We start from the raw sequence: 16,625 nt of genomic DNA on the forward strand, positions 1-16,625 counted from the left end.
ACAAGAGAAATAAAAAACAAAAAACAAAAACAAAACAAACAAAAAAACACCCAAAAAACAAAACCCCAAAACAACAGGAGACAGATCCGTTGCTGAGTATTTCAACCATTATTTTCCCAGCAGTACTCTTAGTCTTTTCTCATCGGTCCTTTACTTTCTACTCCCTTTTCTTTTTGCATGCGTTTTCAGTTTTCTGCTATAGTTTTTCAGGCAGATTTTGTCTGTATTTAGAGAGAGCTCTCTTAATATCATACCCAGTTTGCAGTATTTGCATTCAGTCCCCAGTGAAAACACTCCAGCTTCAGAGCTTAACTCCTGAGCAGTTTTGTATCTGGATTGTATTTAGGAGGAATAATTTAGCTATCTCATTGCAAAAGACAGTTAGCTACAAGTTATGGTTATATTGAATGAAGGCTGAGTATTGCAACAAGCAGTTTTACCATTTTATTCAGTTTCATTATACCAAATTTCACAACTAAAATATTCCTCTTCCATAATGATTCAGTTGGGGTAAGTATGACATATTTCTGTAATGAGAACATATTTAAAATTATGTCCCTTTATGGCTTTGAACTATTTTTTGCAGTAGTGAAATCGTATGTTATTCCCTGTTTATACTGGTGTGACAAAACTGACATCAATTACTTGGTACAAGCAAGTGAGGGTAAAAAGGTTCTAGGGATACAGCTGTGAAATAAAATGAAGGATTAGAGTTGATCTTTGATGCCGTTGCACAATAAATAAGTCTCATTCAGAAAGAAAGGCAGTTTCTCAGAAAGCTATACATGTGCAGTATTTGTTTTTCTCAGACTACCAAAGAATCAACAGTAATTTGAAAGCTTTGGAAATTTTCCACAATCAAAACAACCCTTCAAAACCCCAAACTCATTTTATATATATATATATATATATATATATATATATATATATAAGCACCTATATATAGAAATGCAAACACATAATACACAAATAAAAGCATCAAAGGCTACTGAATGACACTTCAAAAACTAATTTCAGAATGTTAATAAGGGCAAATAAATATCTTTATTTGTCACAAATCTCTTAAAATAAGAGTTTAAATGAAAGTACTGAAAATAATTAACAACAGAATTAATTATAAAAACTACTGGAATATGCAGTAATGAATATGAGCATATCCTTAATGTATAATGAACATTTTGGAATTCTTTTTTTCACAGGTTTACAAAAGGGAAGAATTCTGCTAATAGTCATGAGAAAAATAAATAAACACCTTGCTTTTAGAAGAAATATATCAAAATCAGTATAGAATGGAAGAGAAATTAAGTAATAATTATTTTTCCAGATATGGGTGTGGATTGTGATAGGATTTTTTGTTGGTTTGGGGGTTGGGGTTTTTTTCTTCCTCTTCTTTTTTTATCGGTGTTGGAGAAGTAATAATAGCAACTATTATAAGTGAAAGGTCTTTATTTCCTCTGAGGGAGACCAACTCTGTGGATGTGTGAAACAGAGTGGGAAAACAAAGCAAACAAAGAAAAGTCTTCTGGAAAATATTAATGAGACTCTGACTTCATCACAATTTAGGGAATTTATTCAGCTGCATAAATTAGTGGAAATTTCAGAAATGTTCTCAAAGGTTCTCTTAACAGGAACTACCATTACATATACTTTCTGCAGCAAACATACTGAACTGCTTACCATATGCACCTACATGACAGATGGTATTTTGAAAATGAAACAAATCAGACTGAACTCATCTTAATGCTCATCTGAAAGTAGAGTGAAAACTAGAGACAAATCTTTCAAATCCCAAATAGTTTTTGGTTTTTAAAATTGAGATGAAAAGGGTGTCACAAGTCTGGCATACCCTGTTTTTAAATAATAATAAATTCATTAACACTGGCATAATAAATTGATTTAGAATTCTGTTATGATATAACTACAGTTTTCTAATATTCTTCATACATTTAAATCTCAATTTTTCAGTTTACAAACCTTACACAGTGACAGGAGTACACTCTACTATTTAAAAAAAAAATGTACTTCTTTACTAATAGTGCTCAGTTCACAATCACTCATGCAATATAGTTAGGGCTTCAAAGATAGACAGAGTGGGAGGAAATAGTCAAGAAGGAGGGATTTGAAATAATAGAATCATAGAACAGCCCAAGTTGGAAGGGATCCCGAAAGATCATCTGGTCCAAACTTTCATGGGAAAGGGAGCTCAGATGGATTATCTAGCACCCTGTTCACTCACATCTTGAAAACTTCCAGAGATGGGGACTCCATCACATCCCTGAGAAGATTGTTCCGGTGTTTGTTTGTACTGTAAAAAAAATTCTTTCTTATGTCAAGATTAAACCTCTCCCAGTGCAACATGTACCCATTGCCCCTGGTCTCCATGTGACTTCTTGTGAAGAGGGAGCCTCCATCTTCTTTGTAAGTACCAGAATACTGTGATGAGGTCCCCCATGAGCCTTTTCTTCAAAGTCTTTCCTTCAGCCTTTCTTCATATGACAGGTACTCCAACCCTCTGATTATCTTCATGGCCTGCCTTTGGACACCCCCCCCCAGACTGTTTTGCATCTTTCTTCAGTGGTGGGAAGAATGGACACAGTACTCCAGCTGCAGCCAGACAAGACTGGGTAGAGTGGGATGATCACATCTGTATCTCTGCTAGTAATGCTCCTGCAGATGCAGCCCAGGATCCAATTGGCCTTCATTGCTGCAGCAGCGCACTGCTGACTCATGTTCAGCTTGTTGTCCACCAGGACTCCCAGGTCCCTTTCAGCAAGGCAGCTCCCCAGTCACACAGATCCTAGCCTGTACTGGGCTCTTGGTTATTCTGTCTCAGGTGTGGGCCCTTGCATTTGTCTTTGTTAAACTCCATACACTTGGTGCTAGCCTGCTATTCCAGCCTGTCCATGTCTCTGTAAGATGGCTCTCCCTTCTGGCATGTTCACCTTACCACCCAGCCTGGTGCCATTAGCAAACTTGTGAGGGTGCTTTTACTCCCATCATCCACATTTGTTATGAAGATGTTGAAGAATGTGGGGCCTGGCATCAATCCCTGGGGAATCCCTCTTGTGACAGGCTGCCAGACTGAGTAAAAATCATTGATCACCACGCTCTGAGTATGGCCTGTTAACCAGTTCCCTACCCATCTCCCACACCACCCACCCAATCTGTACCTTGCCAGTTTGTCCAGGAGAAGGCTGTGGAAAGCTGTCAAATGCTTTACTGAATTCTAGGTAAACAACATCCACTGCTCTCCCCTTGTCAACAGAAGATGTCAAAGAAAGTCAAAAGAAAAGAAGAAAGAAAAAACAAACTCAAAAGTCAAAAGAAGTCAAAGCTAGGGTCTGAGAGGTTTATGACAATGAGAGGAAGTAGGCTGAGAGGATGGGAATTTAAGATGCTAATGCAAGACTTACAGGTGATTTTCAATTACCTTTTCACCTGTCCCAGTTGAATGATTTTTGTAATGTACATGCACAGCTGCAGAAACTGCACTGTGATCTTAGTAACCTGATGTGTTGAATTACTTCAGTTTTATTCCCTCTGCACAGGAAATAGAGCTTGACATTAGGGTGGTATAGTCTGCTTCCACTTTACTGCCATAAAGCAACACTAAAATCTTAACTAAGAACTAGGCCAAATATGGAAATTAAATGCAATTAGAAAATTATTTCCTTGAACATGGTCTGAATCTCTGCAAAGAGTCTGCTTGCACTTTTGGTAGAAATTGGTATTTTTTAGCTCAGTTTTTACTCCTCATCTGGTTAGTCCTGTTTATCATCACAAATATGATAGGGAAGTTGGACCCTTTGTGGCATGTTCAAGGAAGTCCACTATGTACTGAACAGATTATGACTTTACTAGAGAATTAAGAAGTTTACTGACAAAAAAATTTCTAAATGTATTATGCTATCTAATCCCAGAAAACGTAAAACAAATTTCAGGTATGCTCGGTCCTTATGTAACACTGGGGAGGGGACAAACAGGGGTTATATACCTTTGAACAGTACCAGATTCAGACTCCTGTTCCTTATACAGAAGTCAAATTGCACTCATCAATTTAATCTATGTGAAGGTTCACATACTATATATGTTGTAAATTCTGATGGCTTTATCATGGTTTATATGATGAAGAACTATATGAGGCTTAAGCTGCCAGAAACAAGTTATAATAAAATCTCAGATTTGCTTGCTTTTTTTTTTTTTTTTTTTTAAATAGGAATTGTGTACCCTGAAAGAATGAGGCAAAATGCTGAAAATTACATCAGTGTATTATAAACACTTAAAAGTTCAAAGCCAAAACCAATCTAAAGTATATTGCTTCTAAATGTCCTTTCTTATTAGCAACCCCAAGTTTGGGGTGTTTGTTTAGGTTTTTTTTGAGGAGAAGTGGAGAAGAAAGGGAGAGCAGAGGAGTTTGGGTGGCTGGTAATAATTTTTTTCAATTAAATACTAGCTGAAACACTGCTCATTTTTCTTGCTTGCCTTACTTCTTTTTGCAATGAGTTCTCTGTCTTATGTCACAGTCTCCATGGGGTCAACCATTCTTGGAGGATTTTCCATTACCACATTTTTTGCTGAATCACAGTACCCATTTTCCCGAGTAAAAACAGTAAAATTGACACATGGTTTATTCTTTTTCCCAGACTCTCTTTAGATTAAATATCTATTTGTGACTTTCATAGTGTAAATAAAATATTTCTCGTATTTTGAGAATGCAGGGTAGAAGATTAGGCCAAGAGATAGAAAGGTTTTTGTTTGAGGACATTTAGATGTAGTTGCACCAATTGCCTTTAACATAAACTTTCTGGGATTCTTCTGGGATCAATAGGAAAGAACTAAAGACAATCCAGAGAGTCAAGCTCCAGCAATAAATTGTCCAAGTTAAATTTAATTTGTTTCTATTGTAATAAAGGTATATTTATAACATCCACATGGATTGATATTTGTAGTGGATTCATATTTATAATGTATTATTTTTACTTGTATTTATATGGAATTTTTATATTTATTTAAATGTATAATGGTGTAATGTTAACTTTATTAAGTTTATCTTAACCAAAATAATTCTAAGGTAAATAATCCAGAATTTTACAGATTTTAATAAAAAGAAGTTACTCATATTTTTTTGAAAATAAATTTGTTAACATGTGACATTTAATCTCTTCACTGCACTGTCTTTTTGTAATTTTTATATATGTACATTCCTATTTAGAGAAATGCAATACTTCATTTTTCCCCAAGTTAATAAAAATAAACCTTTGAATGAAGCCAATAAAAGAAATTGAAAAATGTTCACTTTTTTTTTTTTTTTTTTTGAGGCATTTGTAAAATCTCTCTGGCATATTTACTAACAATTTTTTATTTGATTTTTTTTTAATTTACATTGAAAAATCCAGCTGGTCACTGTGGTATTCCAGATCTGATAGTCAATGGTCAAGTAATTGGAGAAAATTACGGATATAGAGACACAGTTGTATACCAGTGCAGTCCTGGTTTTCGGCTGATTGGTTCTTCTGTACGAATATGTCAACAGGATCACAACTGGTCTGGTCAGCTTCCATCCTGTGTGCGTAAGTAAGCATGGCAACACATACTGATTTATATTACAGGAATGTCTATGTCAGACAAGATGAGCAGTGACTTTGCAACTTAATATACATTTAAAAAAAAAAAAAAAAAGATTTAATGAAGATCCTCAAAAGTGGCCACTTAAAATCTGTGATTCATCTATCAGGTGAAGTTTAATGTTGTCACTTAAAATTTCCATTGAATCTTTCAGCTGCTAAATACCTGTCATTTATATATGAATATGAAACTTCTTCAAAAAGTGATGGGACTGAAGCACCCAGGTACTCAAATTTGAACATTTCTTTATGTCCCTTAGTGGCTTTTGAAAATATTTATTGTAGATTTACTTTGACTGCAGTAGTTAGGTAAGTAGATACTCTCAAATTGCACTGTCAGCACTGATGATTAAAATGTTTGCTTCAGCAAACATACTGATTTTTTTCTTCTCACAGAGATACTGTTATTTTGGTTTCTGGTTTAGGTTTTGGCTTTTTTAGCATGAATTTTGCATTTTGTTAAATAAAGCTCCTATTGTGTTATAAGTGTGTCGACATATGACATGAAATACCATTAAGTAATAGCAGAAAATGCTGTATTCTGTAGGAAAATGTGAGAGTTCTCAAAAGACTCTCAATAAATTACAAGTATGTTTCAATAATTCATGTGCAGTAATATCAGTGTATTGAAAATATATCAGTCCGTCTTCAAATATTCTGATTTTACAGCTACATTTTTGTAGAAGAATCTATCTGAATGATGAATCATACATTCATTATATTTACTACTCACTCTTTGCTTTGTTTTACATAGAACTAGATATACATAACACTACCATAATAACTGTATTTCTTAATTTTGTTTCCACTTTATGATATAGTAATAGATCATTACTTCTTTATATTACGTTTCAGACCAACGCACATTATAAGTAACTGTTAAGTCAATAAAATTAGATACCATTAATCAATAATTTCTAAATTAATATGCTAATATCAGTGGTGGAACTGGAAAAATAAAATTGTTTTGGATGTGCTAACAGCAGAGAAAGTGAATGTATTTTCTTCCTCAAATCAAATGGAAGCTGCTTGTTTGAATAACAGAGGATGTACAATACAGCACTTCAGAAAAAGACACAAGACTTGGGAAAAAATCTTAACACTTGCAAAAGGCTCCTATAAACAGCAGCCACACCTAACTTTGTGACAGATATTTAGGAACAGCTCTGCTTCAGATCAGAGGTTCAAGTGAAGTTTAGAAAAGTAATCTCACATTTCTTTCTTTCTTTAACGTTAGATGTTTTAATTGAATTTTTGAGATAGTGTTTAAATTTAGTGATTCTGACCCTTTGACTTCTGAATTCACCATTTCTCTTGCTTATACAGTGGATTGATGTATTACTACAGTTTTGTATTGCTACTCCATATGCATACGTATTATTAAAATTTTTATGCAAATTTCATACTTCTGTTTTCACAAGAATATCTTTTATTGCTATTACATGTACATTAAAAATCATCTCTGTGAGCTAAATGCATATCTTTGCCTGACAGTTTTACAGATGTTAGCAGTTTAGTGTATGATTCCAATTAATCTTTGGGGGAAAAATGCAATTCCTTAAATAAAAATTTCTGGTAATAGTAACATAAGGGTACTATATTTAATTAAAATAATCTAGTGATATTAATAGAACATAGAGAATTCAATTTAACTTTCATTCACAGAACATACTGTGACTTGCCTGTATGCTATATTAGTCTTAAGGACCATTTTCGCTATTTTAATGTTGCTAAATATTATTTTATTTAGATTATATGAATGGGTTTCTTTTAGAGATATCATGATAAGTCTATTCTACACAGAGAACAAGAACATATATTTGTCAGACTTAAAATTTATTTAGATAAATAATGACATTTCTAAAGTGGTAAAAATTTGAGAGTGACTATTTTGTGATTCTTATTTAAAATTTATTTTAAATTACTGATAAACATTTTATCAACAACTGGAGTTTGTTAAAACATGGAAGAACATATTTATACATATTTTGACTTATTTTGGGAAAATTAATTTGCGTTTTATTTTCCTTACTATTTTTTGCATCTGGCTTTTGTGGGCACAAAAAAAGAACTGTAACTTCTGTAATCAGTTTTGGTATAAATACAAGAAAAGTTTCACAGTGCCCATAATGTTTCATATGCCCAATCATAAATTTATAACTTCGCTAAGTATTTAGGCCTCAAAGATTAAGCAGAGTGAGTCAGTACTAAGACATACTTGTAAGAGATAATACCCAAGGAACTAACAGACTGAAATATTTCCTTTCCATTTTAGGCTATATATAATAAAAATCAAGTGCTTGCTTTTCTCCCAGTTCTTCAGAAAAGTTTTCTTCATTTTCCTAGATTTCTGTATGGCAAATTCTATTTATTTTATTTAAATATTTAAATAAGTGCGTGAACATTTACTAAAATACATCTTATTTTCTATTCAGTTCAGACAAATATTAATCTTTCATGGAAAGTACTCAGTATTTTATAATACCAAAACTTTAAAATATTATTATATAATTATCATAAAGATAATATATCATAAACCATAAAAAGTGATAACAGCATGCTCTGTTTGTTTTTTGTTTCTTTGTTTTGTGCTATGCTAGCTGTTAGCTGTGGTCACCCTGGTAGTCCTATTTATGGAAGAACAAGTGGAAATGGTTTCAACTTCAATGATGTTGTGACATTCTCATGTAATACTGGGTATGTTATGCAAGGACCAACCAAAGCACAGTGCCAGGCTAATAGGCAGTGGAGCCACCCACCTCCAATATGCAAAGGTAAGAATGCAAGCATTTACAGATTTCAAACTTTGTTGGAAAATTAAAGCGAAAAATAAACTGAAAGTAAAAGGATACTGTCAAGACCAAATGATGTCTCTCTTATCAACAGGCATCAAATTACTAAAGATGTTTCATGATTCTATGATTTTTCAGTTAGTTCTGTTCTACATTCAGGTTGCCAGGATAACTATTGCATAGAAACTTTCTTATGTGTCTGTAGTTTGTACTTATTTTTTTTTAAATGGTTTCTACAAGATTGTTAAACAAAATTATGCAGAGATAATTAAGAGCTTAAATCCTGAAATAATGTTCTCTGCATATTAACTGATATAGTTTTAATAGCTGCATAAGAAAACATATTCTTTTTTCCCCCCTTTTACATTTCCATTGATCTGCCTGCTCATATTGACTTTTAAAATTTTAATTCTAATTTATTAGCATAATCCATTTGGGTTTGTTCTCAACACTTCTGGATATTATATTTAAAATTCTTTCACTGAAAAGGAAAGAATATTATTAAATTAGTTCTGCTTGAATTTTCATAAGCACTTTTAGAAAAGATTTATCACCACTGTCCTTTTTAACTGTGGTTATGTTCTTTTCAAATGCTTTAATTGTTCTCATTTAGAAAAATGTAATTTTTGCTGTAACCTGCTAGCACATACGAAAAATTTGTAATAAATTTTTTTCAGCATCTTCCCAGCAGCTTCCATGGATTTTTATCTGTACACAGCCTAAATTGTGTTACATATTTATAGCAATTTTATTTACTTTATTTTCCTTCCAGTAGGTGTTCTCTTGTTTCTTTTGATAACTTTGCCTTAAGTGATACTGCCAAATAGTTTAAAGAACTTAAATTTCCAAGGACCTTTTTGTTGATGATATTATTATTTTTGAATTTTCAATACTAAAAATGTACTGTGTATTAAGGGTACCTAATGAATTTAATTTTCAGTCCAGTTGCTATAAATCACCTCAGTATTCTGGTATTGCAGAGTAATGTGTGAAACTGTCTGATATTATTTTTCCCCATAGGGATCAGTAAATAAATTGATCAGATTATTCCTTGAAATTTTACACAGTCCTGAAATCTTCTATTGGTTTTAGAACAAACTTTAAAAATAAAAAGAACCAACTTTGTCTGGAACATTATTAGGGGTGTCTGTAATGTGCAGTGAAATTAATCCTAATTAATATGATTTTGTTCTATTTCTATTCAAGTTAATGTAAAAAATGAAAAGATGTTACCTTGAATGTTTGCCTGAAGCACAGTACTATAGAAAAGGCTGCACTCCTTTGTGAATACTGAATTTGCAATCATTATATAAATTCAGCAGTACACTTGCTGTTATACTGTCAACAACGCTGCTAGATAACTAGTTTCCTAGACAACTATAATAATAGTAGAAACTATTGAAATGGTCAAAGCGTCTTGGTTTGGGTTTGGTTTTGTTGGGGTTTTTTTCAAGTGTTCACTACTCTAGATTTATTAATAAATAATTTTCATTACTTAAAGTGCATGCTCAATAATGTGAAGATGAATGTTCAATTGTTATAGAACTCTTGTCTACAAAAATCAAAATGGATAGAAATATAGCTCAAATTTTCCTCCAGAAAAAAAAACAAACAAAAAACCCACCACATTTTTAATGCTGTCCATCAATATAACTAAAAAAATGATCTATCATTTAATGTCAAAAAAAAGTCAAATCCAACCAGAAAGTTATTTCTATCCTTGAAAAATGTATGTATTCTAGTCTTGCAGTACCAATATTTGAGAACTGCTAGGCGAAGCACACAAGCAGACTCTAACATTTAGGATAGTGACTAGAAAGAGGTAGATGAGCCATAAAATAACTGCATTGAGAGATGGAGGTAAGAAAAATGGTCTTAAATTGCATCTGGCAATATCTTTATTTTCTTTTTAGATTACAGACCTTTTTGGCATAGTTGATACTTTTATTTACACACATTCATGCATATATGCACCCAGATGTATTTTATATATATATATATTTACACATGAGTACATACACATGTATGCATATAAACATACAATTGATTATAAGGATATAGGGATAGTAATTTTTACAGGAACTGTAATTTTTTAGAAGAACTTTGAGTAGTTGGTGATGTGTTTACTTGACCAGAGGAGTCTATTGCATGGAAACTGAAAAAAATCTCCATGACCCCCAAAGTAAGTATTACACTCCACTCACCAGATGGCTATACATCACAAAAAAGAACAAAAAAACAAAAAAAATCAATCTCCAGTGATTTTCAAACATATGAATCCTAAAGTAGTTGAGGACTCAAAAAATCCATTGATATTCTTAACCATCAAAGTATACTCCTATGTTTAAAAACACATACATATTTGTTGGTATATTTCCCTGTTCTACAAGAATCACCACAGTCTTACCTTAGTGACTGTGTGCCCTTTAGCTCAAAACTTCTGCCTCAAAGGTGCTCCATTATCAAAATGTTAGTACAGGAACAGAATTATATTTGCATGGAATTAGACCAAAGGCACATCTAGCCCCATAACCTGTTTCCAGCTTTAAGTGATAGTTTATGTCACGTCAAGAGTATAAATTGAATATATAGGTATGTCCAGTCACTTCTAATGGAAAATACTTTTACAGCATCGTCACACTCAGTGAATAAACATTTCCTTTTATTTGCTCTGAGTTTAGCATCTCCTGGTTTCATATCATCTTCCTAATTCAGTATCATTATATATAAAATCAGGGTAGAAGCACTTTGGAAGTTTCTCATACAAAGGATAGGACACCATTTAAGGACGATTTCAGTAGACTGTAGTTGTATGATTCTCAAGTCTGTGCTCTTTTTCTTTTTAGTGGTCAATTGTTCTGATCCTGGAATTCCTGCAAATTCTATAAGAGAAAGTAAAATCGAACATGGAAATTTCACATACGGCACAGTGGTATTTTATGACTGTAATCCTGGATATTTTTTATTTGGCTCTTCAGTTTTAATTTGTCAACCAAATGGCCACTGGGACAAACCTCTACCTGAATGCATTAGTAAGTAGATAATGTGTATGCTTCCGCAAAGAATGTAGACTAGTATTATTTTATACAACATTTCCATCAGCCTCATGACAGCAATTAAAATAATCATATTTATATACATTTGTGTGTGTGCAGTAATGATAGTAAGTCTCAGTAGCAGCTGCAGTATGCAATTACAGAGTTATTTTATGTAGCAAATAACAAAGAAATCTTGGGAAATACAATAACCGAAACAAACATCTCTGAATGCTTCAACACAATGATCCCTGGTAGGAGGGTTAGAAGGTGAAAACATATCAGTTGAATTTGCCAATACATGGCCTCCATTGGCCACAAGCTATGATCACACTGAAACTTAAAAACTGTAGTACCCAGTTATTGACGTATGTCACTATAGTGCTTTCTGGACTTCTCTTGAGACAGCAACAAGATCAGACTATCTATGAAAACACAGTAAGCAAGTAGTAATGGCATTATAGAACAACAAAATTGTTCTCTGAATCATGTCTTCAGTTTACCACACTACCAGATGTTTCTGAGCATAATAGTCATATGCAACCTATCCACTAAGGCAAGTGGAGAACACAAGGATGTTGTTTTTGTCATAGCTTGTCATGAACAACTTTCTAACTGTGATGTAGATATAGCCACAGATGTTTCTGAGGTTTTTAATTGGCTGGACAGCTAGTTTATCCAGTTCTCTATAAGTCTGTGAAAAAGGTTTTGGTTTAGGATCAAAGTTTCTCTCTGAGAAAGATGGAAAGCTTTATTTTCTAGAGATTAAAGGGAAAACAGGCTAAGGGTTCCTTATTTAGGAATCATGGAGCACTGTTTGCAATATTGTAGACACTAGTTCTCAGGTTTACCTTTATTAGTCTTCCTTAAATGAGATTTGTCCAGTTCTGCTATTCTCTCTCTAAAATAACAAAAAAAACACCCCACTTTGTTTTTACTGTTAAAATATTAGTTCTGGAAGTTGTCTCTTTCTTTGATGGGATAAAGAGCTTGGTTACAAGTAAGTTAAACTTAAAGAACCTAAGAGTTTCACAATAAATTTTAAGGTAACATTACCATTTCAGAAAGATAAATACTTAATAGTAACATATCTCCAAAGAGGAAGAAATTCTGAAGGTAAAGGTACAAAGATTTCTTTCTACTTTTGTATTTTTATCTCTTAGTCTTCTTTCAGAATTGTCACAAGTAATTTAATAATACAGATTTTACTTTTCTTTTAAGCTGACCTTTGGGAGTAAGTATGCTATATGTACTTTTGAAAGGGCATCCTCAGCTTTATTTGTGTCATTTATATAGAGAGGTCATTGAATTCTAACCTAGGCACTATCCATGATATTTTGTAATCATAAAGCTTACCAAAACTTATTTTGATGCAGCTACTAAATATTTTTTTATAAGAGCCTTTCATCTTCTGGAGTTTCACAAATTGTGTTCATTATCGGACAGATGCAGGGCAGACATTTAGTAGCCTGCTCATTTTTCCACTGAAAGAACAATGGAAAAGAAGTGAATGTTTTTCTTTGACCCAGGTTGTACTATTTTTTTTGACCTAGCTGGATTTCAATCTCTCTCCAACTAGTTACAAAGAACATACCTTTTTTTGAAATATTGCTAAAGTAATGAAGAAGAAATATGGTAACAGAGGAAAAGCTGCTCACCTGTAAAGTGACTCAATTCCTTTGAAATGTGTTGTAGATAGAGTACTTCTAGCTAGTACAAATCCTGTAAAAGGCAGAATTCAGTGTTGGCCTGGATCATAATGGCATTTCATCTGTCCCTTAGACTTTCAGAAGCATATGCTACTTAGGCACATGTTGCTAGTAAAATACTTTAAATTTGAAATGTACTCAAAATGAAAGATATGTTTGGATAATATACCACAAAGAATTCCAGTGACCATATCAGATTTTTCTGTACTGCAAAGTATTCTCAATTTAGTTCTGACAGACATGGTCTGATTTGTTATTTTTAAGCTACTGAGATGTGAGTACACACAATCCACACCTTCCAAGCTTGAAATCCAAATAATGTAGACTAGATTTTTGCTGATGTCTGTACCATCCTCCCAATGATTCTATTGCAGCATGTTATCCTGACATTTATTCCCTCACAACATGATATATACAGACATTCCCAGCTGTCAGATAGAATGATAAGAATTGTTGACAACTGTAGAGAGTAAAGAAACTTCAAGTGTACTTTTTAATTCAGTACTCAAGAACTTGGGTATAACATTTGTAAATTTAATCAGGCTTTAAACTAATAATGCTCTAAGTTTACTGACAGTCCATCATATTTAACCAGAAGAGGATGTGATTTTTTACCTATTTCTGGTTTTCCAGAATGTTATATATCTCATCCATAATCAGTATTAGCTGTGTATTTTATTTATTGGGATTTTTCGAGGAAAAGAAATAGCCAGTGAAATGTCACACCGGAAAAATAATTATTTGCATATGTTTCAGAATTTATACATATATATATATATTTTAAAGAAACAGAAGTTTCAGTGTGACAGAACTTAATTGATAATTGTCTATTATGATGAAAAAATATAATTTGACCTCATGTTTTTACATACTGTGAAGGAGATTAATAATATTATTCTGTCTTATTTTTCTTCTTCCTTTATTATTTTTTCTTTAAATCTCAATCAAATCTTAATATTAAATTAGCACAGCTATAGAAAGGTACTGTGTAGGTATGTGATGGAACAGGAATAGATCAGCTAACATATCTTTAAGGACGCTTTCCATAGAGCACAAGAACTCTTGTTCCCCAGGTATAAGAAATCAGGAAATGAAGGCAAGAGACCTGCATGGCTGAGTTGAGACCTGCAAAAGGGAAATGCACAGGCAGTGGAAGCAGAGACAGATATCCTGGGAAGAGTATAGGGACGCTGCCCAGTTATGTAAAGATGGGGTCAGGAAGGCCAAGACACAGATGGAACTTAAACTCAAGGAATTCAAAGAATAATAATAGAGAATTATTATGACTACAGGAATGTCCGCCAGAAAAGGAAGGTCAAAGAAAGTGTACCCCCACAATGAGCATGACTGGCAAACTGGTAACAAAAGAGGAGAAAGCTGAGGTACTCAATAATATTTTTGCCTTAGTCTTCACCGGCAACCTCTCTTCCCACACCTCTCAAGTGGATGGACCATAAGACAGGACCTGGGGGAAAAAAGTCCCTCCCACTGTAAGAGAATATCAGGTTCATGACATGAGGAACTTTAACACACATAAGTCTATGGGACCCGATAAGATATATTCCATAGTCCTGAGGGAATTGGCTGATGTAGTTGCCAAGTCACTCTCCATGATATTTGAAAAGACATGGCAGTCAGGTGAAGTACCTGGTGACTGTAAAAAGGAAACACTGCACTCAGTTTTTAAAAAGGTAGAAAAGAGAACCTTGGGAACTACCGACCTGTCAGACTCACCTCTGTGTCTGGAAAGATCATGGAACAGATCCTCCTAGAAGCTATGGAGGACAGGAAGATGATTTGAGACAGCCAACATGGCTTAACCAAGAGCAAGTCTTGCCTGACCAACTCTGATGGAGTGACTACGTCAGTGGCCAAGAGAAGAGCTATGGATGTCATCTACCTGGACTTCTGTAAGGTCTTTGACATGGTGCCCCACAGCATCCTTCTCTCTAAATTGGAGAAATGGGTGGACTGTTCAATGGATGAGGAATTGGTTGGATGATCAAATCCAGAGTGATCAACAGTTTAATGTTCAGATGGAGATTGGTGATGAGTGGTGTCTGTTGGGGATCCCTACTGGGACCATACTGTTTAATATATTTGTCAATGACATAGTGGGATTGAGTTTTCCCTCAGCAAGTTTGCAGAGGACATCAAGCTGAGTGGTGCAGTTAACACATCTGAGGGACAGGATGCCATCCAGAGGAACCTGGACAAGCTTGAGAAGTAGGCCCATGTGAACCTCATGAGGTTCAACAAGGCCAAGTGCAAGGTCCTACACCTGGGTCAGGGCAACCCCCAGTATCAATACAGGCTGGGGAATGAAGAGATTGAGAGCAGTCCTGCTGAGAATGATCTGTGGGTACTGGTGGATGAAAAGCTGGACATGAGCCAGCAATGTGTGCTCGCAGCCCAGAAAGCCAACTGTATCCTGGGCTACATCAAAAGAAGGTGGCCAGCAAGTCGAGCAATATAATTCTGCCTGTCATGTCATGCTCTCCTCTACTCCACTCTGGTGACAGTCCACCTGCAGTACTGCATCCAGCTCTGGAGTCCTCAGCACAGGAAAGACATGGACCTGTTGGAGTGGGTCCAGAGGACGGCCACAAAAACGATCAGAGGGCTGTAACATCTCTCTTATGAAGAAAGGCTGAGAGACTTGGAGTTGTTCAGCCTGGAGAAGGCTCCAGAGAGACATTATTGCAGCCTTTCTGTACTTAAAGGGGATTTGTAAGAAAGATGAGGACAAACTTTTTAGCAAACTTTTACATGATAAGACAAGGGTTAATGGTTTTAAATTAAAAAAGGATAGATTGAGAGAGAGAGAGAGAGAGAGAGAGAAGAGATTTTTTATAGTGAGGGTGGTGGAACACTGGAACAGGTTGCCCAGAGAGGTGGCAGATGCCTCATCCCTGGAAACATTCAAGGTCAGGTTAAATGGAGCTTTGAGCAATAAGATGTAGTTGAAGATGCTTATTGGGAGGGGGGGGGGGGGGGGGGGGGGGGGGGATGTGGACTGGATGACCTTTAAAGGTCCCTTCTAACAAACACTATTCTATGGTTAGATAACAGAGAGGTAGAAAGGAAGGAATTGACTGAAATAAAATGGAGGATGAATTAGCATTCGGAGAAAAAAAAAAAGAAGAAATATTATCAACTCTTCATATAAAATCCTCACCTGAAAAAACAAATATCAAACTTTGTAGAACGTATAATCAAGTTAAGGATAGCATTACAGGGTGGTATAATTTCCTAAATCACTTATTAGGCATCCAGGACTTTTAGACTAAGTGTAAACAAAAAAGAGACGTTTGTATAGGAAAGCCTAGAACTGAATGTTGTAAGGTACCAGTATGAAATTAGCTTTTCCTCTATGACAACACCTGAAAGGGCCGAAAGCATCAATCAAGAAAAATATAGATAATAAAAAGACTCTGAAAAATTGTGAATGTTTTTCGCAAGAAG

At 34.4% G+C, this 16,625-nt stretch overlaps 1 protein-coding gene across 3 annotated transcripts in view; it reads left to right on the plus strand.

Moving 5' to 3' along the window:
* The window catches only part of CSMD3 (CUB and Sushi multiple domains 3), a 732,271-nt gene that overhangs the window by 660,298 nt on the left and 55,348 nt on the right, over nt 1-16,625 (plus strand). For all 3 annotated transcript variants that reach the window (XM_074897604.1, XM_074897605.1, XM_074897607.1), the window contains 3 exons: nt 5,397-5,570; nt 8,225-8,398; nt 11,263-11,448. In XM_074897604.1, coding sequence (XP_074753705.1) covers nt 5,397-5,570; nt 8,225-8,398; nt 11,263-11,448 — 534 coding nt within the window. The remainder of the gene's footprint in view (nt 1-5,396; nt 5,571-8,224; nt 8,399-11,262; nt 11,449-16,625) is intronic.

The sequence above is a fragment of the Athene noctua genome, chromosome 2 (assembly GCF_965140245.1).
Source record: "Athene noctua chromosome 2, bAthNoc1.hap1.1, whole genome shotgun sequence".
Taxonomy (NCBI): domain Eukaryota; kingdom Metazoa; phylum Chordata; class Aves; order Strigiformes; family Strigidae; genus Athene; species Athene noctua.